The following is a 26,373-nucleotide window of genomic DNA, read 5'->3' on the forward strand; positions in this document are numbered from 1 at the left end:
AGGTCCTGTATGTACCTCACTGACCCTCTGCCCGTTCATCGCCATTTACCCGTTGTTGTCTTAGCTCTCCTGATCAACACCTGTGATTGCTTTCTCAATATGTCTAGTTTCGTCTCTCAATATGCCTTGTCTACTGCTGTCTTGGCTAGTTTCTACTGTTTTATATCACTGTAGAGCCCTCAGTCCTGCTCAAAATGCCTTAAATAGCTCTTTCATCCCACCCCACACAGATGCGGACCTCATCTGGATAAACTTGTCCCCTCCAGAGATGAAACCGCTCATCGTCACTCAACGCCTAGGTTTACCTCCACTGTACGCACATCCTACCATACCAGTCTGTACATTAAGCCTTGAATATATTCTACCACACCCAGAAATCTGCTCCTTTTACTCTGTTCCGAACATACTAGACGACCAGTTTTGATATCCTTTAACCGTACCCTTATCCTCCTCTGGTGATGTGGAGGTTAACACAGGGACCTGTAGCCCCCAGTACTACACCTATTCCCCAGGCGCTCTCATTTGTTGACTTCCGTAACCATATAAGCCTTGGTTTCATGCATGTCAACATCAGAAGCCTCCTCCCTAAGTTTGTTTTACTCCCTGCTTTAGCACACTCCGCCAACCCTGATGTCCTTGCCGTGTCTGAATCCTGGCTTAAGGAAGACCACCAAAAATTCTGAGATTTCCATCCCTAACTACAACATTTTCCGTCAAGATAGAACTGAAAAAAGGGGGAGGAGTTGCAGAGTTGTGTCATACTATCCAGGTCTGTGCCCAAACAGTTAGAGCTTCTACTTTTAAAAATCCACCTCTTCAGAAATAAGTCTTGTTTTTGACCCAGCAGTGCCCTGGACACCATATGTGAATTAATTGCCCCCCATTTATCTTCAGAGTTTGTACTGTTAGGTGACCTAAACTGGGATATGCTTACCCCGGCAGTCCTACAATCTAAGCTAGATGCCCTCAATCTCACACAAATGATCATGGAACCGACCAGGTACAACCCTAAATCCGTAAACACGGACACCCTCATCGATATCATCCTGACCAACCTGCCCTCTAAATACACCTCTGCTGTCTTCAACCAGGATCTCAGCGATCACTGCCTCATTAACTGCATCCTCATCACTGTCAAACGCTCCCTAAAACACTTCAGCGAGCAGGTCTTTTTAATTATCCTGGGAGGATATTGACCTCATCCCGTCAGTGGAGGATGCCTGGTTATTCTTTAAAAGTGCCTTCCTCACCATCTTAAATAAGCATGCCTCATTCAAAAGATTTAGAACTAGGAACAGATATAGCCCATGGTTCACTCCAGACCTGACCGCCCTTGACCAGCACAAAAACATCCTGTGGCGTACTGCATTAGCATTGAATAGCCCCGGCGATATGCAACTTTTCAGGGAAGTTAGGAAAGCAAAGGCAAGCTTTTTCAAACAGAAATTTGCATCCTGTAGCACAAACTCCAAAAAGTTCTGGGACAACTCCCAGGTGCCCACTGCACCGAGGCTAGGAAACATTGTCACCATTGATACATCTACGATAATCAAACATTTTTCTACAGCTGGCCATGCTTTCCACCTGGCTACCCCTGCCCAGGTCAACAGCCTTGCACCCCCAACAGCAACATGCCCAAGCCCTCCCCATTTCTCCTTCACCCAGATCCAAGAGCTGGCCACCTGGCCAAACTGATCAATCGGGGGAGAAGAGCCTTGGTCAGGGAGGTGACCAAGAACCCGATGGTCACTGACAGAGCTCAAGAGTTTCTCTGTGGAGATGGTTGTCCTTCTGGAAGGTTCTCCCATCTCTGCAGCATTCCACCAAATCAGGCCTTTATGGTGGAGTGGCCAGACGCACGCCACTCCTCAGTAAAAGGCATGGCGGCCCGCTTGGACTACACCAAAAGGCAGCTAAAGATTCTCTGGTCTGATGAAACCAAGATTGAACTCTTTGGCCTGAACGCCAAGCATCACGTTTGGAGGAAAACTGGCACCATCCCTACGGTGAAGCATGGTGGTGGCAGCATCATGCTGTGGGGATGTTTTTAAGCGGCAGGGACTGGGAGACTAGTCTGGATCGAGGGAAAGACGAACGGAAGAAAGTACAGAGAGATCCTTGATGAAAATCTATGAAATCAAAGACAGACTTCTAAAGAAGCCTGAATTATTCTGAACAGTAAGTTAAAGGGATTCTGGCTTCTCCACTCTAATACCCTACCTGTTATAACAGTTGACCATGGCGCTGCCAGACAGAGATCCGGTGATGCTGGCCCCAGCCAGAGCCATGGTGGAGGCATTCTCACTCAGGTTGTCCCTCATGGCGCCCATCCGGTCCATGTGGCTCCCGCTGGCACTCAGACTGCCTGTCATGCCCCCCACACTGCCCTCTCCGATGCTGGGGTTGTGTCTGGTCTCTGCCACCGATGTGGCGTCTGAGGAGAATAATATAATACATGTCACTTCAGATGCCATATTACACAGGGCCATGTTCAGCGGGACAACATTGTGGATAATGTTCAGAAGGACATTTGTTGTCAGTAACATATTCCTCTGACATGTAATTATCATTATCTTTTTGTCTGAACAGGGCCCAAAGATTTTTCACCATCACCTGATCATGTGATGAGGTGGTGATGGAGGTGAGTGGTGATGATGGAGGTGAGTGGTGATGATGGAGGTGAGTGGTGGTGGTGGAGGTGAGTGGTGATGGTGAGTGGTGATGGTGGTGGAGGTGAGTGGTGATGGTAGTGGTGGTGAGTGGTAGTGGAGGTGAGTGGTGGTGAGTGGTAGTGGAGGTGAGTGGTGGTGAGTGGTAGTGGAGGTGAGTGGTGGTGAGTGGTAGTGGAGGTGAGTGGTGGTGAGTGGTAGTGGAGGTGAGTGGTAGTGGAGGTGAGTGGTGGTGAGTGGTAGTGGAGGTGAGTGGTGGTGAGTGGTAGTGGAGGTGAGTGGTGGTGAGTGGTAGTGGAGGTGAGTGGTGGTGAGTGGTGAGTGGTAGTGGAGGTGAGTGGTGGTGAGTGGTAGTGGAGGTGAGTGGTGGTGAGTGGTAGTGGAGGTGAGTGGTGGTGAGTGGTAGTGGAGGTGAGTGGTGGTGAGTGGTAGTGGAGGTGAGTGGTGGTGAGTGGTAGTGGAGGTGAGTGGTGGTGAGTGGTAGTGGAGGTGAGTGGTGGTGAGTGGTAGTGGAGGTGAGTGGTGGTGGTGGAGGAGAGTGGTGGTGGTGATGGAGGTGAGTGGTGATGAGTGGTGATGGTTGATGGTGAGTGGTGATGGAGATAATGAGGGGCGATGGTGGTGGTGGGTGAGTGATGGGTGATTATGATGGTGGTGGAGATGGGTGGTGATTATGATGGGTGGTGGAGATGAGTGGTGGAGATGATGGGTGGTGGAGATGAGTGGTGATTATGATGGGTGGTGGAGATGAGTGGTGATTATGATGGGTGGTGGAGATGAGTGGTGATTATGATGGGTGGTGGAGATGAGTGGTGATTATGATGGGTGGTGGAGATGAGTGGTGATTATGATGGGTGGTGGAGATGAGTGGTGATTATGATGGGTGGTGGAGATGAGTGGTGATTATGATGGGTGGTGGAGATGAGTGGTGATTATGATGGGTGGTGGAGATGAGTGGTGATTATGATGGGTGGTGGAGATGAGTGGTGATTATGATGGGTGGTGGAGATGAGTGGTGATTATGATGGGTGGTGGAGATGAGTGGTGATTATGATGGGTGGTGGGGATGGGTGGTGATTATGATGGGTGGTGGAGATGGGTGGTGATTATGATGGGTGGTGGAGATGAGTGGTGATTATGATGGGTGGTGGAGATGAGTGGTGATTATGATGGGTGGTGGAGATGAGTGGTGATTATGATGGGTGGTGGAGATGAGTGGTGATTATGATGGGTGGTGGAGATGAGTGGTGATTATGATGGGTGGTGGAGATGAGTGGTGATTATGATGGGTGGTGGAGATGAGTGGTGATTATGATGGGTGGTGGAGATGAGGGGTGATTATGATGGGTGGTGGAGATGAGGGGTGATTATGATGGGTGGTGGAGATGAGGGGTGATTATGATGGGTGGTGGAGATGAGTGGTGATTATGATGGGTGGTGGAGATGAGTGGTGATTATGATGGGTGGTGGAGATGAGTGGTGATTATGATGGGTGGTGGAGATGAGTGGTGATTATGATGGGTGGTGGAGATGAGTGGTGATTATGATGGGTGGTGGAGATGAGTGGTGATTATGATGGGTGGTGGAGATGAGTGGTGATTATGATAACTCACCAGTTGCAGCCGCTGCACTTCCGACGTTCATCTCATTCTCGTCATCAAAATCGATGCGGACCCCTTTCCCGTTACCGGCGGAGACGCCACACCCACCGCTGCGACACAGAGAGATGGGCACCACCCCGTAGACGTATGCCAGCATGATGGGCACGCCGATACCTGGAGACACAATCAGAAAGCACAGAAGCTCCTGCTAATGGTGGATCTGAATGACATACTAAAGAATAATATACAACGTTCCCCTGGGAGTGACAGAGGATATTGAAGATGGCTTGTCTTGTATAGAGACCAGTTAACATTTTAACTCAACTAACCTCCAGATATGATAAGAGCACTAGGGAGAGGGACTTACCAACAGTAACTGCTGCCACCACGGGGGAGACAATGACAGATAAGGTCACGCCACCTGCTATCACCAAGTTCCTCTTATGTTTGGAGATGTCCTTTCCTTCATAGCGATTGTGAATCTGAGGAGAGGGAGGAGGAAGAGAAGACGAGTTGGAGGAAGAGAGGGAAAGAAGAGAAAGTGGAGAGGTAGGAAGAAGAGGGATGAAGGAAGAGGAGAGGGATGAAGAGGAAGGAGATGGATGACGAGACAAGAGGAGGAGAGGGGGGAGGTGGTGAGGGTAAAGGAGGAGAGGAAAGAGAGGATATGTCAGTAACAGGGACGTCAGACTTTAACACAGGGGGATTACGGACTGCAGCAACCCCCAGATAGATAAACCAAACCCATCCAAACCAAACTAAAAGCCTCATTAAAGATGACCCTGAACTTAATGAACAACTAAGCTCCTACTTCCAACTAGAGCTCAGCTAAAGTTAGACAGTGGATCGTTATTTTTGTAATCATATGTTGCCAACATGTTTGTTGCAGGGTTCCGTTAGCTGGTAAATGCTGTTTTTGACAATAAATACAATGGTTGCCAGCCAAACTGTTAGAAATAGCAGTGGATGATATTCTTCATAGGATAAATCCTCATAATGCAGGTGTGTGTGCTTCCATTTTTACTCATGCAGAAGAGGTGAGGTCCTCATAAAAGGACTTCAGCTAAGTGTACCCCTACTGGGTAAGATTGTGCTGATTATCCGTTTGCAGTGTGCCCCCCGAGAGGGGATTCTTCACCAAAACAGAGTAGACTGCCTCCAGATCAGTCCTTCAGGACAATGTAGCGAGGCTGATGAGCAACAAGCTGCTCCAAGGAGTTGGACAGTTTTGACTTCCCGCTTCCAGTTTTGACTTCCCGCTTCCCGTTTTGACTTCCCGGACAACTTTGAGCAGACAAAGTTCCACCGTAAACACAAGTAAATTAGAGGCAAATTGTGTTGGTCAGGCACGTCCTAGCAGTTGTGCTGCCTCCCTGGATAAGATCAACGTGTGTCAGGTTTTTATTTTACCTTTATTTAACTAGGCAAGTCAGTTAAGAACAAATTCTTATTTTCAATGACGGCCTAGGAACAGTGGGTTAACTGCCTTGTTCAGGGGCAGAACCACAGATTTGTACCTTGTCAGCTCGGGGATTTGAACTTTCAACCTTTCGGTTACTAGCCCAACGCTCTAACCACTAGGTAGGATGGAGTGGATTGATAGATTAGCGTAAGTAATGTGTATCATGCACAATTGGTGCATTTCAGTTGAGCTTGGAAACGAAATATCGTTGCCAACTACTCACATCGGAGTTACAATGTTATCAATCACTAGGCAGCTGTCAATGGGATTTATACGTTTAAATGAATGATTAGAATATTCCACCCTGAAACCATATGATTGTATGAAATTGATTAGAATCATGAGATTATTCTAATGATGTGTGTGGTTTTAGTCAGTAGAATTATACATCAGTGAGTGTAGTTTTTAGTCAGAATTAGGGTATAACAATATATCTGTACAATATGTCTATTGTAGTATCTTAAAAACAGACCGTCTGAGCAAGATTCGGTGCCGACCGTGGCTGGGGGCCACAGAGTACCTCCCAGGGTCTCCCTATCTTGAGGGAGGACGGGGAGTGATTCTCACGGACTCCCCTAATCTTTGTCGGCTGGGTAGCAGGACAGTGTGTGTGTAGGATACCTAATGTTTGTGTGTGAAAGTATGTGCGTAAGAAGCCAGTATAAAATGAATGGTTTTGTACAAGAGACCAGCGCTCTCATGAATAAACCTTATTGACTATTTAGCTGGGCCTCCGTCTGTTTCATTCGACCAGTATCTTGCCAATTCTAGGTTACAGACTGAGTAGTATAATTGAATTGGGTTATGAACCTTGAGAACAGAATTCTCTTTAACAGCAGCCCACTGTCTTACAGTAGGAAACAGTTGTTAATCACTAGGCAGCCCACTGCCTTACAGTAGGAAACAGTTGTTAATCACTCATCTCTAAGAGACAGAACACGTCTCCTTCCTGAGCGGTATGACGGCTGTGTGGTCCCATGGTGTTTATACTTGCATACTATTGTTTGTACAGATGAATGTGGTACCTTCAGGTGTTTGGAAATTGCTCCAAAGGATGAACCAGACTTGTGGAGGTCTACAATTCTCTTCTAAGGTCTTGGCTGATTTCTGTTGATTTTCCATGAAGTCAAGCAAAGAGGCACTGAGTTTGAAGGTAGGCCTTGAAATACATCCACAGGTACACCTCCAATTGACTCAAATTATGTCAATTAGCCTATCAGAAGCTTCTAAAGCCATGACATAATTTCCTGGAATTTTCCAAGCTGTTTAAAGGCACAGTCAACTTAATGTATGTAAACTTCTGACCCGCTGGAATTGTGATACAGTGAATTATAGGTGAAATAATCAGTCTGTAAACAATTGTTAGAAAAATGACTTTGTGTCATGCACAAAGTAGATCTCCTAAACAACTTGCCAAAACTATAGTCTTAACAAGAAATGTGTGGAGTGGTTGAAAAACAAGTTAATGACTCCAACCTAAGTGTATGTCAACTTCCGACTTCAACTGTGTATCACATGACACAAGGCACGGCAGTTCAAATAAATTTAGCTAAACATAACCCTTTTCCTTGCCTGCTACGAAAACTCAAATCTGACGTTAATTTGACAAAAGCTGGATCCCTGCTAGCCATGACCGTCCGGCCCTGGCGTTCATTTACAGTTTAATTTATTAGGCCTCATTTAAAATGTTCATGCCTAGGCTAAATTAAACGAGAGGCCTAGATTGAATTTGAAAACAGCTGTTTTGTTATTTATTTCTTAAAATGTTCATACAGATGGTTTATAGGACAGGTCGTTCACAAGTTATATTAGACAAATATATTTCTAGGTTGTGTTTAATTACAGTGTAGGTGGCTTTTTCTTCTAAGCTGAATGTTTTACCTTTAAGTGATAATCGTTTATGATTTATAGCAGGGATGAAGATGCAATGGGCAATGTTATGCTTTTCAATAAAACCCTATATTCTATTATTTTAAGATGATTTACAATAACCCTAAATGCGATTGAGAACCATAGCTGGATGCTACCCATCCAATGCATATGTATGTCTGGTCAATTTCTCAAATGTCCGGTCAATTAAAAATCTTGCCGGTCACGTTGTCCAGCACCAACCCTGGTTGGATCCCATACATTGGTTCGGTTTCAACCCCCCCCCCCGCGTAGTGCCCTACACCATGTTGGCCATTACTCCCACCATACACAGTCTGCCGTTGACACTACTCAACGTCATAGATTCTAGACTGAGTCTCAGAACCCTGGTGTAGAATACTTTATCTAATCAATGGTTCTAATCTCATCTCATACAAAAAAAAAAATGACATTTTCGTCTTTTGAGCTTCTAGTCATGAAATCTATGCAGCCTACTCAATCACTTTTTATAGCTACTGTTTACAGGCCTCCTGGGCCATATACAGCGTTTCTCACTGAGTTCCCTGAATTCCTATCGGACCTTGTAGTCATAGCAGATAATATTCTAATCTTTGGTGACTTTAATATTCACATGGAAAAGTCCACAGACCCACTCCAAAAGGCTTTCAGAGCCATCATCGACTCAGTGGGTTTTGTCCAACATGTCTCTGGACCCACTCACTGTCACAGTCATACGCTGGACCTAGTTTTGTCCCATGGAATAAATGTGGTGGATCTTAATGTTTTTCCTCATAATCCTGGACTATCGGACCACCATTTTATTACGTTTGCAATTGCAACAAATAATCTGCTTAGACCCCAACCAAGGAACATCAAAAGTCGTGCTATAAATTCACAGACAACACAAAGATTCCTTGATGCCCTTCCAGACTCCCTCTGCCTACCCAAGGACGCCAGAGGACAAAAATCAGTTAACCACCTAACTGAGGATCTCAATCTAACCTTGCGCAATACCCTAGATGCAGTTGCACCCCTAAAAACAAAAAAAAATGTCTCATAAGAAACTAGCTCCCTGGTACACAGAAAATACCCGAGCTCTGAAGCAAGCTTCCAGAAAATTGGAACGGAAATGGCGCCACACCAAACTGGAAGTCTTCCGACTAGCTTGGAAGGACGGTACCGTGCAGTACCGTAGAGCCCTTACTGCTGCTCGATCATCCTATTTTTCTAACTTAATTGAGGAAAATAAGAACAATCCGAAATTCCTTTTTAATACTGTCGCAAAGCTAACTAAAAAGCAGCATTCCCCAAGAGAGGATGACTTTCACTTTAGCAGTGATAAATTCATGAACTTCTTTGAGGAAAAGATTATGATTATTAGAAAGCAAATTACGGACTCCTCTTTAAACCTGCGTATTCCTCCAAACCTCAGTTGTCCTGAGTCTGCACAACTCTGCCAGGACCTAGGATCAAGAGAGACGCTCAAGTGTTTTAGTACTATATCTCTTGACACAATGATGAAAATAATCATGGCCTCTAAACCTTCAAGCTGCATACTGGACCCTATTCCAACTAAACTACTGAAAGAGCTGCTTCCTGTGCTTGGCCCTCCTATGTTGAACATAATAAACGGCTCTCTATCCACTGGATGTGTACCAAACTCACTAAAAGTGGCAGTAATAAAGCCTCTCTTGAAAAAGCCAAACCTTGACCCAGAAAATAAAAAAAATTATCGGCCTATATCGAATCTTCCATTCCTCTCAAAAATTTTAGAGAAGGCTGTTGCGCAGCAACTCACTGCCTTCCTGAAGACAAACAATGTATACGAAATGCTTCAGTCTGGTTTTAGACCCCATCATAGCACTGAGACGGCACTTGTGAAGGTGGTAAATGACATTTTAATGGCATCGGACCGAGGCTCTGCATCTGTCCTCGTGCTCCTAGACCTTAGTGCTGCTTTTGATACCATCGATCACCACATTCTTTTGGAGAGATTGGAAACCCAAATTGGTCTACACGGACATGTTCTGGCCTGGTTTAGATCTTATCTGTCGGAAAGATATCAGTTTGTCTCTGTGAATGGTTTGTCCTCTGACAAATCAACTGTAAATTTCGGTGTTCCTCAAGGTTCCGTTTTAGGACCACTATTGTTTTCACTATATATTTTACCTCTTGGGGATGTTATTCGAAAACATAATGTAAACTTTCACTGCTATGCGGATGACACACAGCTGTACATTTCAATGAAACATGGTGAAGCCCCAAAATTGCCCTCGCTAGAAGCATGTGTTTCAGACATAAGGAAGTGGATGGCTGCAAACTTTCTACTATTAAACTCGGACAAAACAGAGATGCTTGTTCTAGGTCCCAAGAAACAAAGAGATCTTCTGTTGAATCTGACAATTAATCTTAATGGTTGTACAGTCGTCTCAAATAAAACTGTGAAGGACCTCGGCGTTACTCTGGACCCTGATCTCTCTTTTGAAGAACATATCAAGACCATTTCGAGGACAGCTTTTTTCCATCTACGTAACATTGCAAAAATCAGAAACTTTCTGTCCAAAAATGATGCAGAAAAATTAATCCATGCTTTTGTCACTTCTAGGTTAGACTACTGCAATGCTCTATTTTCCGGCTACCCGGATAAAGCACTAAATAAACTTCAGTTAGTGCTAAATACGGCTGCTAGAATCCTGACTAGAACCAAAAAATTTGATCATATTACTCCAGTGCTAGCCTCTCTACACTGGCTTCCTGTCAAAGCAAGGGCTGATTTCAAGGTTTTACTGCTAACCTACAAAGCATTACATGGGCTTGCTCCTACCTATCTCTCTGATTTGGTCCTGCCGTACATACCTATACGTACGCTACGGTCACAAGACGCAGGCCTCCTAATTGTCCCTAGAATTTCTAAGCAAACAGCTGGAGGCAGGGCTTTCTCCTATAGAGCTCCATTTTTATGGAACGGTCTGCCTACCCATGTCAGAGACGCAAACTCGGTCTCAACCTTTAAGTCTTTACTGAAGACTCATCTCTTCAGTGGGTCATATGATTGAGTGTAGTCTGGCCCAGGAGTGGGAAGGTGAACGGAAAGGCTCTGGAGCAACGAACCGCCCTTGCTGTCTCTGCCTGGCCGGTTCCCCTCTTTCCACTGGGATTCTCTGCCTCTAACCCTATTACAGGGGCTGAGTCACTGGCTTGCTGGGGCTCTCTCATGCCGTCCCTGGAGGGGGTGCGTCACCTGAGTGGGTTGATTCACTGTTGTGGTCATCCTGTCTGGGTTGGCGCCCCCCCCCCCCTTGGGTTGTGCCGTGGCGGAGATCTTTGTGGGCTATACTCAGCCTTGTCTCAGGATGGTAGGTTGGTGGTTGAAGATATCCCTCTAGTGGTGTGGGGGCTGTGCTTTGGCAAAGTGGGTGGGGTTATATCCTTCCTGTTTGGCCCTGTCCGGGGGTGTCCTCGGATGGGGCCACAGTGTCTCCTGACCCCTCCTGTCTCAGCCTCCAGTATTTATGCTGCAGTAGTTTATGTGTCGGGGGGCTGGGGTCAGTTTGTTATATCTGGAGTACTTCTCCTGTCCTATTCGGTGTCCTGTGTGAATCTAAGTGTGCGTTCTCTAATTCTCTCCTTCTCTCTTTCTTTCTCTCTCTCGGAGGACCTGAGCCCTAGGACCATGCCCCAGGACTACCTGACATGATGACTCCTTGCTGTCCCCAGTCCACCTGGCCATGCTGCTGTTCCAGTTTCAACTGACCTGAGCCCTAGGACCATGCCCCAGGACTACCTGACATGATGACTCCTTGCTGTCCCCAGTCTACCTGGCCATGCTGCTGCTCCAGTTTCAACTTCCACCTGACTGTGCTGCTGCTCTAGTTTCAACTGTTCTGCCTTATTATTATTCGACCATGCTGGTCATTTATGAACATTGAACATCTTGACCATGTTCTGTTATAATCTCCACCCGGCACAGCCAGAAGAGGACTGGCCACCCCACATAGCCTGGTTCCTCTCTAGGTTTCTTCCTAGGTATTGGCCTTTCTAGGGAGTTTTTCCTAGCCACCGTGCTTCTCCACCTGCATTGCTTGCTGTTTGGGGTTTTAGGCTGGGTTTCTGTACAGCACTTTGAGATATCAGCTGATGTACGAAGGGCTATATAAATAAATTTGATTTGATTTGATCTCCTAAAATGGCAAAAAAAAACACACAAAAAACAGACGTAGGCTGAGCAGACAGTAGAACCATCTGGAGACTGATGTAGTTGGACAGTCACATGACCTTCCCAGAACTGGGAATGGATGGTGTGTCAATACACCCAGTCAATATAAAGATACAGGCGTCCTTCCTAAGTCAGTTGCCGGAGAGGAAGGAAACCCATTGGGGATTTCACCATGAGGCCAATGGTGACTTTAAAACAGAGTTTAATGGCAGTGAAAGGAGAAATCTGAAGATGGATTAACAACAGTTAAGCCCCAATATTAACCTAAATGACAGAATGAAAAGGAAGCCTGTACAGAATAAAAATATTTCAAAACATGAATCCTGTTTGCAACAAGGCACTAAAGTCATACTGCAAAACATGAATCCTGTTTGCAACAAGGCACTAAAGTCATACTGCAAAACATGAATCCTGTTTGCAACAAGGCACTAAAGTCATACTGCAAAACATGAATCCTGTTTGCAACAAGGCACTAAAGTCATACTGCAAAACATGAATCCTGTTTGCAACAAGGCACTAAAGTCATACTGCAAAACATGAATCCTGTTTGCAACAAGGCACTAAAGTAATACTGCAAAACATGAATCCTGTTTGCAACAAGGCACTAAAGTCATACTGCAAAACATGAATCCTGTTTGCAACAAGGCACTAAAGTAATACTGCAAAACATGAATCCTGTTTGCAACAAGGCACTAAAGTCATACTGCAAAACAATGTGGCAAAGCAACACTTTTTGTCCTGAATACAAAGTGTTCTGTTTGGGACACATCCAACACTGAAGGTGCGTAGTCACTGAGAACCACACTCCATATTTCAAGCATAGTGGTGGCTGCATTATGTGGAACTACGTTGTAGCTTTGGCTCAATGTGGTGGCCAGGTGGAACTACGTTGTAGCTTTGGCTGAATGTGGTGGCCAGGTGGAACTACGTTGTAGCTTTGGCTCAATGTGGTGGCCAGGTGGAACTACGTTGTAGCTTTGGCTCAATGTGGTGGCCAGGTGGAACTACGTTGTAGCTTTGGCTCAATGTGGTGGCCAGGTGGAACTACGTTGTAGCTTTGGCTCAATGTGGTGGCCAGGTGGAACTACGTTGTAGCTTTGGCTCAATGTGGTGGCCAGGTGGAACTACGTTGTAGCTTTGGCTCAATGTGGTGGCCAGGTGGAACTACGTTGTAGCTTTGGCTCAATGTGGTGGCCAGGTGGAACTACGTTGTAGCTTTGGCTCAATGTGGTGGCCAGGTGGAACTACGTTGTAGCTTTGGCTCAATGTGGTGGCCAGGTGGAACTACGTTGTAGCTTTGGCTCAATGTGGTGGCCAGGTGGAACTACGTTGTAGCTTTGGCTCAATGTGGTGGCCAGGTGGAACTACGTTGTAGCTTTGGCTCAATGTGGTGGCCAGGTGGAACTACGTTGTAGCTTTGGCTCAATGTGGTGGCCAGGTGGAACTACGTTGTAGCTTTGGCTCAATGTGGTGGCCAGGTGGAACTACGTTGTAGCTTTGGCTCAATGTGGTGGCCAGGTGGAACTACGTTGTAGCTTTGGCTCAATGTGGTGGCCAGGTGGAACTACGTTGTAGCTATGGTTTTATTTCTACTGGTCAAGCCACAACTGAGCGAGACAGATAAAAAAACTTTTGGTTGTACTCAACCTCTGACACTAGCACCTCTATTTCAGTTTCATAAAATAAAGAATGAATGAAACGGCGTTGTATATTCCCAACATAATTTAAAGGGATGATTTTGACCATATGCTTAATTTGGGGCATTATTAAATGCAAATAGCCAAGGCTGTGCATGAGCATTGAGGCTGAGAACAATTGGTATTTCAATGGTTCTCTGCTACCGGTGTGCGTATGGCTCTCATAGGACACTTTTTCTATGCGTACGACCATTCTAAATGCTTTCGTAAGTAGCATTACTCAATATTGATAAATGAGGCCCCAGATATACAATGCTCTGAGACTTACCCAGAAAAACTCCTCATTAAATCGCTACCGAAGGTCATTTTAACATTATTGACTCAGGCGTGTGAATACTTACGTAAATGAGATATTTCTGCATTTAATTTTCAATAAAATTGGCAAAAATGTCTAAAAACACGTTTTCACTTTCTCATTATGGGGTAGTGTGATATAGATGGGTGAGACATCTCTTTGATCCAGGCTGAAACAACAAAATGTGGAAAAATTTAAGGGGTGTGAACACTTTCTGAAGGTACTGTATATAATGAATTTATAAGTCCAATAATGTACATCGCAATTAAGGATTCTCTCTTTAAAGCAGCAGTAACATTGGCAGTGACAGCTGTATGAAATACCTCCCTGTTTCCCTCTGTTTTCAATGTGCTACTAGTACAATCAGATGCCTTTAACTGTTTGTAGCTGTGCGTGTCAGTGGCTTTTGAGGGTCATCTATACACATTCCAAAAAAAAAAAAGGTTCTAAACTATTCCTGTGTCCAAACTCACCTTCCTCCCCACGTAGACAGGGATGCCTATGATCATGGCGGGGATGGCGATGCCAGCGATCAGAGCGATGCCCACCGGTGCGCCCACCAGCGTGCCCAGCTGCCACAGAATCTTCTTCTTCCTGCTCCATGGCTTCTTACCCCAGAAGGTACATCCTGATGGGCTGGGGGAGAGAGAGAGAGGACATTACAACACCATCCTGACGGGCTGGGGGGAGAGAGAGGACATTACAACACCATCCTGACGGGCTGGGGGGGAGAGAGAGAGGACATTACAACACCATCCTGACAGGCTGGGGGGAGAGAGAGGACATTACAACACCATCCTGACGGGCTGGGGGGGAGAGAGAGAGGACATTACAACACCATCCTGACAGGCTGGGGGGGACGGAGAGAGAGGACATTACAACACCATCCTGACGGGCTGGGGGGGAGAGAGAGAGGACATTACAACACCATCCTGACAGGCTGGGGGGGACGGAGAGAGAGGACATTACAACACCATCCTGACAGGCTGGGGGGGACGGAGAGAGAGGACATTACAACACCATCCTGACAGGCTGGGGGGGACGGAGAGAGAGGACATTACAACACCATCCTGACAGGCTGGGGGGGACGGAGAGAGAGGACATTACAACACCATCCTGAAGGGCTGGGGGAAAGAGAGAGGACATTACAACACCATCCTGACAGGCTGGGGGGAGAGAGAGAGGACATTACAACACCATCCTGACAGGCTGGGGGGGACGGAGAGAGAGGACATTACAACACCATCCTGACGGGCTGGGGGGAGAGAGAGAGGACATTACAACACCATCCTGACAGGCTGGGGGGGAGAGAGAGAGGACATTACAACACCATCCTGAAGGGCTGGGGGGAGAGAGAGAGGACATTACAACACCATCCTGATGGGCTGGGGGGAGAGAGAGAGGACATTACAACACCATCCTGATGGGCTGGGGGGAGAGAGAGAGGACATTACAACACCATCCTGACAGGCTGGGGGGGACGGAGAGAGAGGACATTACAACACCATCCTGACGGGCTGGGGGGAGAGAGAGAGGACATTACAACACCATCCTGACAGGCTGGGGGGGAGAGAGAGAGGACATTACAACACCATCCTGACAGGCTGGGGGGGACGGAGAGAGAGGACATTACAACACCATCCTGACAGGCTGGACGGAGAGAGAGAGGACATTACAACACCATCCTGATGGGCTGGGGGGAGAGAGAGAGGACATTACAACACCATCCTGACGGGCTGGGGGGGACGGAGAGAGAGGACATTACAACACCATCCTGACAGGCTGGGGGGAGAGAGAGGACATTACAACACCATCCTGACGGGCTGGGGGGGACGGAGAGAGAGGACATCACAACACCATCCTGACAGGCTGGGACGAGAGAGAGGACATTACAACACCATCCTGACGGGCTGGGGGGAGAGAGATAGGATATTACAACACCATCCTGACGGGCTGGGGGGGAGAGAGAGAGGACATTACAACACCATCCTGACGGGCTGGGGGGAGAGAGAGAGGACATTACAACACCATCCTGACGGGCTGGGGGGGAGAGAGGACATTACAACACCATCCTGACAGGCTGGGGGGAGAGAGAGAGAGGACATTACAACCCCCATCCTGACGGGCTGGGGGGGAGAGAGAGGACATTAAAACACCATCCTGACGGGCTGGGGGGAGAGAGAGGACATTACAACACCATCCTGACGGGCTGGGGGGAGAGAGAGAGGACATTACAACACCATCCTGACGGGCTGGGGGGAGAGAGAGGACATTACAACACCATCCTGACGGGCTGGGGGGAGAGAGAGGACATTACAACACCATCCTGACGGGCTGGGGGGAGAGAGAGGACATTACAACACCATCCTGACGGGCTGGGGGGGACGGAGAGAGAGGACATTACAACACCATCCTGACGGGCTGGGGGGACGGAGAGAGAGGACATTATAACACCATCCTGACGGGCTGGGGAGGACGGAGAGAGAGGACATTACAACACCATCCTGACGGGCTGGGGGGGACGGAGAGAGAGGACATTACAGGTTAGAAAAGCAATGTGTGCAAACCAATCATATCCCTTTTCCCTCAATGAAAACAGCGATGTGTTATAAACATTTACATTAAAGAGCAGCTGCCTTTAAAAAGCAACAAATCTCTTTGAAAACAGCCCATGTGGCATCAATATGAGTCAGAAAGTTATTCTAGGGTAAAAATGTACTACAAAGTGTAAATAGGATCCTTTGTCATAAAGTCTGTCTTGTCTAAAATGGAGTTTGGAACATCCGTGCGTCACACAATATGTAAATGAAGGTTGGGTCCATTTGTCCACTAACATGGGGAGAGCAGCTGCAGTGTTTGCTCTCGATCCAATAGACAGACCCACCCCATCTTTGTTTCCGGAAGCCAACAGGTTGAGAAATACTGCATCAAACACCTTAGTTAGATGTCAAACTGCTCAACTAAAAACATCCAACAAAAATTTCCAACATTTATTACAGATGTCTTGAGTTATCTTGGACTCATTCTGGTAAAATGTTTTTTTTTCTAATGAGCAACAGAAAAGCATAGGTACCAATCAGCGTGTTCAGTGGTTCTAACATTGGTCATTTATCAAACGCTCTGATCCAAAGTGACTTAAATTAATGTAATGCCTATGAGGTAAAAAAAAAAAACAACCACATATCACAGGCATTACAAATAAAACTCAATCCGTACAGGCAAGACAAGTGTGAGAGTTAGTTGAAGACATGGTTGTAGTTTGTCAGCCCCTCACCTCAGGTAGTGCAGGTCAGAGATCTCCTTCATGCAGAGCCAGCAGAACTCACAGCCGCACACGGCACAGGTCATGTGGTTACAGCTGCCGTCGTTCATCTTGATGATGTAAGCAGCGCAGCGCGGACACGGCTTGATGTCATCAGCTGGTGACAGTGAGAGAGAAGGAACGGACAGATCAGATTCATCCTCTGTGTGAACTGATAAGAGCTGTGAGGAGGTATAAGCTGTGAGGAGGTATGAGCTGTGAGGACGTATGAGCCGTGAAGCGGTATGAGCCGTGAGTGAGTGTTACCTGCAGCACCACTCTCCTGGCTGTAGTTGAGAGATGAGGAACGGAAGGTGCGTAGCCTCAGGCTCTGGGCTCTCTGCTGCCGGGCGGCATCACACGTCTGGTTGGGGTGCCACAGCTGTTTACAGTGGTAACAGAACTCTGTGCCACAACCCTCACGCCCACACGTGATCTTAGGACAGCTGGCACAGCCAAAGGCAATGACTGCATACCTGGGGAAAGGAGAACAAAAACAAAAATGGTGGCCATTAGTCCCAGAGGTTTCGGTTAGAATCAGTAGTGCAGAAGGACACCAGGGGCGATGGGGGGGGGCTTTATTTGGCTCATCGCACTCTAGCGACTCCTTGTGGCGGGCAGGGCTGACCTCGGTCGTCAGGTGAACGGTGTTTCCTCCGACACATTGGGGCGGCTGGCTTGGGGTTAAGCAAGAGGGTGTTAATAAGCGCAGTTTAGCTGGTCATGTTACGGAAGACGCATGACTCGACCTTCACCTCCTAAGCCCGTTGAGGAATTGCAGCAATGCGACAAGATTGAAATTGGGGAGAAAGGGGGGGGGGGGGGTAAAGAAACATATTGATCTGGCGAGGAGAAACACACAGGTTTAACCCATTTACATCAAATTGAAGTTACCCTATTTACAGCCTCTTAACCCCATCGGTCACGAGACCCCAGCAAAAATAATCGCTTCATTTATGTGCGTATCAAGTAGAGGTCGACCGATTAATTAGGGCCGATTTTTTACACCTCTATTTTATCTTTAGGCAAGTCAGTTAACACATTCTTATTTTCAATGACGGCCTAGGAATGAGGCAGAACGACAGATTTTGACCTTGTCAGCTCGGGGGATTCAATCTTGCAACCTTACAGTTAACTAGTCCAACGCTCTAACCACCTGCCTCACGAGGAGGCTGCCTGTTACGTGAATGCAGTAAGCCAAGGTAAGTTGCTAGCTAGCATTAAACTTCTCTTGTAAAACAATCAATCAACGACTGTCGTTGCTCCAATGTGTACTTAACCATAAACATCAATGCCTTTCTTAAAATCAATACACAAGTATATATTTTTAAACCTGCATATTTAGCTAAAAATAAATCCAGGTTGGCAGGCAATATTAACCAGGTGAAATTGTGTAATTTCTCTTGCGTTCATTGCACGCAGAGTCAGGGTATATGCAAAAGTTTGGGCCGCCTGGCTCTTTACGAACTAATTTGCCAGAATTTTACGTAATTATGACATAACATTGAAGGTTGTGCAATGTAACAGGAATATTTAGACTCATGGATGCCACCCGTTAGATAAACTACGGAACGGAATAAACGTTTTGTTTTCGAGGTGATAGTTTCCGGATTTGACCTAAGGCTAGTATTTGATATAGCAGTCTGACTGAGGGGTGGTAGGCAGCAGCAGGCTCGTAATAGTCAAAGGTATATGGTTTAGAGAGAAATAGTTGACGCGTTATAATTCCTGTAATAACTTGCGGCTGAACTTGAGAGGTTCCTTCGTTATTTTACCGTTCATGTCTTCCATAGAGAATGTCTTGATCTACTTCCAATAAGGTCTGTGTTTCATGCAGGTTAGGGTGCAGGTTTAAACCGCCTCTGCGTTTTGATACCCGTGTAAATCGCACTAGGATAAGGTAACGTTTGTCAACATATTTTCATAAATCCACTATACAATTTTTTTTATCTTCGCTTATATTTAGCCAATATTGATCAGAGGTACCTTGTCCTATGGATATCTACACAGTTATAAAATTGGCAAGGTGGTGTAAACCTACACGAAACACAGAACTTATTTTAAGTGAATCTAAAAAATATCCTATGGAATAAATGAAGGAACCGCTTTTCAGATTTTGCTAGAAGGTGTCATGGGAATTATGACTCGCACTTTGGTAGTCAATTCTTACCATGTCCATTATTAAAATAGAATTTCCTGCATATAGAAATTACAGTTTTGTTTTCAACATTCATCACAGGTAACTTGAACTGTATTTTTATTCAAACAGTTGAGAGTATTTGTCTCCTAAGCACTCTTCAGTATCATTGTCACTTCAGAGCTGTGTGTTTTACAGATGGCAGAGAAAAGCAGAGCACCAGTGTGGGACTATTACATGGAATTGGCACCAGGGAAAGCAAGGTGTCTTATTTGTGATAAAGATGTAAGCATGGGGTCAGCAACGGCTAAATCAAAAAATACCACCAACCTGTGGAATCACCTTAAGAACACACATCCAAAAGCCCATATGTATTATATTAAGTTAAAATAAAAGTGTTCATTCAATATTGTTGCAATTGTCATTATTACAAAAATGTGTTAAAAAATGTCAGCATTTTAAAAATCGGCCAATTAAATCGGCATCGGGGTTTTTGGTCCTCCAATAATCGGTATCGGCGGTGAAAGGTCATAAATCGGTCGACCTCCAGTATCAAGGGTTTTACCATTTCCTTTACAGGACAACCAGGAAAAGTAGAACTGTGTTGGAATATTGCTGAGGGGACTAAAATAGCCAAATCCACTAATTTCAAGATGTGTCCACATACTTCTGTGTAAGGTTATATCTATATCGCCTTTCTACCTCAAAATCAATGTAACGTGGTTAACCTTAAATCTAAATCATCTTTTACATTTGAATAAAATTCAAACAGAGAACCCAGAGATCATGGGAAAAGACTGCACTTGACCATTTCACTTGAATCATTCCCATGGTGAATCACTAGCTACACTATGAAACTACACACTATTGAATCATTCCCATGGTGAATGACTAGCTACACTGAAACCACACACTATTGAATCATTCCCATGGTGAATGACTAGCTACACTGAAACCACACACTATTGAATCATTCCCATGGTGAATCACTAGCTACACTATGAAACCACACACTATTGAATCATTCCCATGGTGAATGACTAGCTACACTGAAACCACACACTATTGAATCATTCCCATGGTGAATCACTAGCTACACTATGAAACCACACACTATTGAATCATTCCCATGGTGAATGACTAGCTACACTATGAAACCACACACTATTGAATCATTCCCATGGTGAATCACTAGCTACACTGAAACCACACACTATTGAATCATTCCCATGGTGAATCACTAGCTACACTATGAAACCACACACTATTGAATCATTTCCATGGTGAATCACTAGCTACACTATGAAACCACACACTATTGAATCATTCCCATGGTGAATGACTAGCTACACTGAAACCACACACTATTGAATCATTCCCATGGTGAATCACTAGCTACACTATGAAACCACACACTATTGAATCATTCCCATGGTGAATCACTAGCTACACTATGAAACCACACACTATTGAATCATTCCCATGGTGAATCACTAGCTACACTATGAAACCACACACTATTGAATCATTCCCATGGTGAATCACTAGCTACACTATGAAACCACACACTATTGAATCATTTCCATGGTGAATCACTAGCTACACTATGAAACCACACACTATTGAATCATTCCCATGGTGAATCACTAGCTACACTATGAAACCACACACTATTGAATCATTCCCATGGTGAATCACTAGCTACACTATGAAACTACACGATATTGCAGAGACTTTTTTAATGTTATTTAACTAAGCAAGACAGTTAAGAACACATTCTTATTTACTATGACAGCCTACCTATTACCAGCTGCAATTGATATGGTGAAAACAATGTGTGTGGAGGCAGAGGGACAGAAACTCACACCAATACCTTTGTCAGAAAACACAAAGAATGTATGCTATTGCTAGCAATCAAGAGAAAACGGACTGAATGACTCAAACTCCCCAGATTATACTCTCCAAATGGACGTGAGCTGTGAGGGCCCAGATGATTGACTAAACACGTCACCGGATGCTATTCATGAGGACATATTGTTCCGTCTCACGATTCGGGAGCATGAAATGGCACAGGGGATGATTAGGCCTCTGCACTAGTTATGAATGTGTTTCTTTCTGCTATATGGACACGTTGGATGATACACCGAGAACAACTGGCAGCAAAAGAGCTGAGCACAGAACTCAGATATACTGCAGCAGGGAATTTCCTGTTCACAAAACTATGGAGATATGGGATCTCCAAAGATTGTGGTCATACGCAGATCCTTAAAAACATAGGTGCTGCTGGGATAAAGAAAACTAGTATAGAACAATAGGAGAGATATGGGATCAGAGCATGACCATGTTCTATATCACCCCAAGGCTTGGTGGTTATCCAGGGGAGTGGTGGAAAGATGTTTCACAACATGGGCCAGCATCCCTGTGGAGCGCTTTCGACACCTTGTAGAGTCCACCCCCAGACGATGAGGCTGTTCTGAGGGCAAAAGGGGGTGCAACTCAATATTAGGAAGGTGTTCCTAATGTTTTGTACACTCAGTGTAAATCTGTCACTCATTGAAAGCCAGTCTAAGAAGTGGAGAATCTGTTCTACCAATGAGAATGACATTTCCACTTCTTAGACTGGCTATTTGTTATAGATCTGTCACTCTCATTGATAGAACAGATTCTCCACTTTTTAGACTGGCTTTCAATGAGAATGACAGATCTACACTGAGTGTACAAAACATTAGGAACAAGTTCCTAATATTGAGTTGCACCCCCTTTTGCCCTCAGAACAGCCTCAAATCGTCTGGGGATGGACTCTACAAGGTGTTGAAAGCGCTCCACAGCGATGCTGGCTCATGTTGACTCTACAAGGTGTCCAAAGTGCTCCACAGCGATGCTGGCTCATGTTGACTCTACAAGGTGTCCAAAGTGCTCCACAGCGATGCTGGCTCATGTTGACTCTACAAGGTGTCCAAAGTGCTCCACAGCGATGCTGGCTCATGTTGACTCTACAAGGTGTCCAAAGTGCTCCACAGCGATGCTGGCTCATGTTGACTCTACAAGGTGTCCAAAGTGCTCCACAGCGATGCTGGCTCATGTTGACTCTACAAGGTGTCCAAAGTGCTCCACAGCGATGCTGGCTCATGTTGACTCTACAAGGTGTCCAAAGTGCTCCACAGCGATGCTGGCTCATGTTGACTCTACAAGGTGTCCAAAGTGCTCCACAGCGATGCTGGCTCATGTTGACTCTACAAGGTGTCCAAAGTGCTCCACAGCGATGCTGGCTCATGTTGACTCTACAAGGTGTCCAAAGTGCTCCACAGCGATGCTGGCTCATGTTGACTCTACAAGGTGTCCAAAGTGCTCCACAGCGATGCTGGCTCATGTTGACTCCAACGTTTCCCACAGCTCTGTTAAGTAGACTGGATGTCCTTTGGGTGGTGGACCATTCTTGACACAGAGGAAACTTAAGCGTAAAGAAATCCAGCAGCATTGCCACACCGGTGCACCTACTACCATAACCCATTCAAAAGGCACTTAAATCTTTTGTCTTGCCCATTCACACACTGAATGACACACATATACAATCCAAGTCTACATAGGCTTACAAATCCTTTAACTTGTCTCCTCACCTTCATCAACACTGATTTAAGTGGATTTAACAAGTGACATCAATAAGGGATCATAGCCGTCACCTGGTCAGTCTGTCATGGAAAGACTCCCATTTCTAGGTGAATTTGGTCGGGTTGAAAAGGTACATATTACAGCTGTAAGACATTGTCTTGAATCTAGGTTGTGCCTTCAGATTCTCTCAATGACTTCTCAAACTCCCAACACCGGCCTGGTCTGTTTCACAGGCATTCTGGGAAGTCTGGCGATGTTGTGCCTCTGGGTTTAAAAAAAAAAACTCTGTGATAACATGGGAGTAGCATGTGACAGGATAGGGCTGGGCAGGCAGGACACTAATATTACCCAGTGTTGCACTTCTGAAATACAAGAATACATTTTACCACTGGAGCTTAATCACACAGACTCATCAGAAACACAACCTATTTTTTTTATATTCCTTTCACCTGTTGATCTGGTTACTCGGTACACCTGACCTACCGTTGAGACAATGATTTATCAATGACCGCAGCTCAGTTAATCCCTACCATTGTGTCGCCGAGTCATCATAATGCTTCAGCAAATGTACATTATACCAGGGGAGTTGGTAGACACAATGTAAGTAGCCTAATTTATGTCCCTCTAACTGCCCTGAATGCCTCTACTGATCCTACAGCTATTGTATACAGTAATCATGTGCATATGAACCAGATTTATACTGTTAGCACTGAGGCGGTGTGCCCTAGTAGGAAGTCCACTGTGTGCAGCTCACTCTGCACTAACATAAATAACATGAGAATGTCTACTTCTGCTATGAAAACAAGCAAGCATCCCAGAAAAGTTGTTAAAACATGTACCTTAAATATTGACTGGCTTTCATCAAGCTGCCCACTCAAGAAAAACCTTCAAACTGTAACCAGAGCCTGCAACCTGGTTCAGGTTGTCAGTCAACCTACCAGGGTCGTTACAAACAGCACAGGAATGAAATCATCAACATGTATTGATCACATCTTTACTAATACTGCAGAAATGTGCTGTAAAGCCGTATCCAGATCCATGGGCTGTAGTGATCACAATATAGCATAGCAATATCTATGAAAACCAAAGTTCCAAAGGCTGGGCCTAATATAATGTATAAAAGGTCAGGCTGGGCCTAATATAGTGTATAAGAGGTCAGGCTGGGCCTAATATAGTGTATAAGAGGTCAGGCTGGGCCTAATATAGTGTATAAGAGGTCAGGCTGGGCCTAATATAGTGTATAAGAGGTCATACAATACGTTTTGTAGTGATTCATGTTGATGAAAGAATATCTGTTGGTCCGTGGTGTAATGAGCATCCAGACGTTACAACTTGCTTATCCCAGTTACTAATAAACATGCACCCAAGAAGAAACTACACTATGAAACAAAGTTAAGTGACAACAAAATATAGTAAAACGCTTTGGAGCACCTTCAATTCAATTTTGGGAAAAAAGGCAAACTCAGTTCCATCTTTCATTGAATCAGATTCAGATTCATCACAAAAACGATGGATATTTCTACTTTAAAGAAGTTTTCATTACTTAAACTTAGACATGACATGCCAGCAACAAACACTGACACTACACATTCAAGTATATATGACCAAATTATGAAAGAATTGTAATTTTTAATTCCATAAAGTGAGTGTGGAAGAGGTGAAAAACATTATTGTTCTCTATTAACAATGACAAGCCACCGGGATCTGACAACTTGGATGGAAAATTACTGAGGATAAGTGGACAATATTGCCACTATTTGCCATATCTTCAATTTAATCCTATTAGAAAGTGTGTGCCCTCAGAACTGGAGGGAAGCTCAAGTCATTCCACTACCTAAGAATAGTAAAGCCCCCTTTACGCGCTCAAATAGCCAACCAATCAGCATGTTACCAACCCTTAGTAAACTTCTGGAAAAAATGGTTTGATCAGATACAATGCTATTTTACAGTAATTTAAAATTGACAACAGACTTTCAACACGCTTATAGGGAAGGACATTCAATGTGGATAAAGAGTTACCTGTCTAACAGAACACAGAGGGTGTTCTTTAATGGAAGCCTCTCCAACATAATCCAGATAGAATCAGGAATTCCCCAGGGCAGCTGTCTAGGCCCCTTCATTTTTTCAATCTTTACTAAAGACATGCCACTGGCTTTGAGTAAATTGTCTATGTATGCAGCATGGCTGGCCCATAGATGTACACAGAGAGCTAACAATAATATACATGTCAATCTCTCCTGGCTCAAAGTAGAGGAGAGATTGACTTGATCATATATAACCGTTTTAATTTTGCCGGACCCCAGGAAGAGTAGCTGCTGCTGCCTTGGCATAATAAATAGAAATACAAATGAACCGTAATGACTGATAATGAACTCTGCCTATTGCCGTGAGGTGTGTCTCTTACCCGCAGTCGGGGGCGGGGCACCAGCGGCAGTCAGGGTCGGCCACCAGCCATCGTCTCAACATGAACTCCTCGTACTTCTCCATGAGGGGCTGGTCTCCCAGGATGATGCGGATGTCGTGGGGGTTGAATCGCTCAGAGCACTCTGGACAGCTGATGTTGACGCGCGACTCACTGATCTCTATTCGTAAGTACTGGCGCAGGCAATCCGCACAGGAGCGGTGGTGGCAGGTCATGATGTCAGGGAAACGGTCTCTGGCGTGGCGGAGGAGACAAAGAGGACACTCCAGGAACTCAGAGGAAGAGGCCACAACGGGGGCGGAGAGCGTCGAGGTCTTGTCTCCATGACATATCTCTGAATGGATGCTCTCCACGCTGGCGATCCCGTCCACACCGCCACCCTGTAAGTCCTGTGATTTCCTCTTGGGGTCTCGATCCCCACGGTGGCGCCGGCTGAACAGCGAGCGCAGGGAGAGGCGTCTCTTCTTGGGGGCCTTCCTGACGGAGGGCAGGCTGATGGAGGAGGCTGCTGAGTGGAGGTCCCTCTCAGACCCAGAACCCCCCCGATCCCCCCTCAGCTGCTGCAGGCTCATCTCCCCACCAGAGGAGGCTCCTCCTCCACCAGGCAGGGGGGCATCCACAGGGAGGGAGGGGGATGGTGAGAGGGGCTGGGGGGACAGGGTGTTAAGGAGCAGGCGCAGGCTGGTAAGACATGGTGGTGGTCTCTGGTGGCGGCCTGGGCCTGCTCTCCAGGTCTGGTCTCGTATGGCCCACAGGGCTGGATCTGTTCTGGACACCACCTGGAGGGAGAGAAGGAGTGGGTCAGTGACTGAACACAGAAACAGGGTCAGAGACAGACGTTTTGGTCAAGGGAAGTGTTCTCACGGTTTCAGTTAGAGAAGACATTTCCTCATTTAGTACAGAAAACATGTGCAACACTGGAAAAATTCCTCAACAGTTTACTAATATCAATAGATAATATCTAATGTGTGGTCAGAGAAGTGTTCTGGGACATAGGCTAGTTAATGTCATGGAACATCTAAGTGGGTGCTGAAAAAGATATACAGTAAGGAGAATTGGATCACTGAAACAAGATAATTATACTACTTCCTGGTG

General features: G+C 45.6%; 1 protein-coding gene across 11 annotated transcripts in view; it reads right to left on the reverse strand.

The window, feature by feature from the left end:
- Positions 1-25,956, reverse strand: part of rnf19a (ring finger protein 19A, RBR E3 ubiquitin protein ligase) — a 32,899-nt gene extending 6,943 nt beyond the window's left edge. For all 11 annotated transcript variants that reach the window (XM_031789163.1, XM_031789169.1, XM_031789167.1 and 8 more), the window contains exons 1-7: positions 25,261-25,956; positions 17,378-17,586; positions 17,084-17,228; positions 14,283-14,445; positions 4,638-4,752; positions 4,283-4,444; positions 2,221-2,434 (exon numbers count right to left, since the gene is read on the reverse strand). In XM_031789163.1, coding sequence (XP_031645023.1) covers positions 2,221-2,434; positions 4,283-4,444; positions 4,638-4,752; positions 14,283-14,445; positions 17,084-17,228; positions 17,378-17,586; positions 25,261-25,850 — 1,598 coding nt within the window. In that variant the 5' untranslated portion in view covers positions 25,851-25,956. The remainder of the gene's footprint in view (positions 1-2,220; positions 2,435-4,282; positions 4,445-4,637; positions 4,753-14,282; positions 14,446-17,083; positions 17,229-17,377; positions 17,587-25,260) is intronic.
- Between the last annotated feature and the right edge of the window lie 417 nt (positions 25,957-26,373).

The sequence above is a fragment of the Oncorhynchus kisutch genome, linkage group LG14 (assembly GCF_002021735.2).
Source record: "Oncorhynchus kisutch isolate 150728-3 linkage group LG14, Okis_V2, whole genome shotgun sequence".
NCBI lineage: Eukaryota > Metazoa > Chordata > Actinopteri > Salmoniformes > Salmonidae > Oncorhynchus > Oncorhynchus kisutch.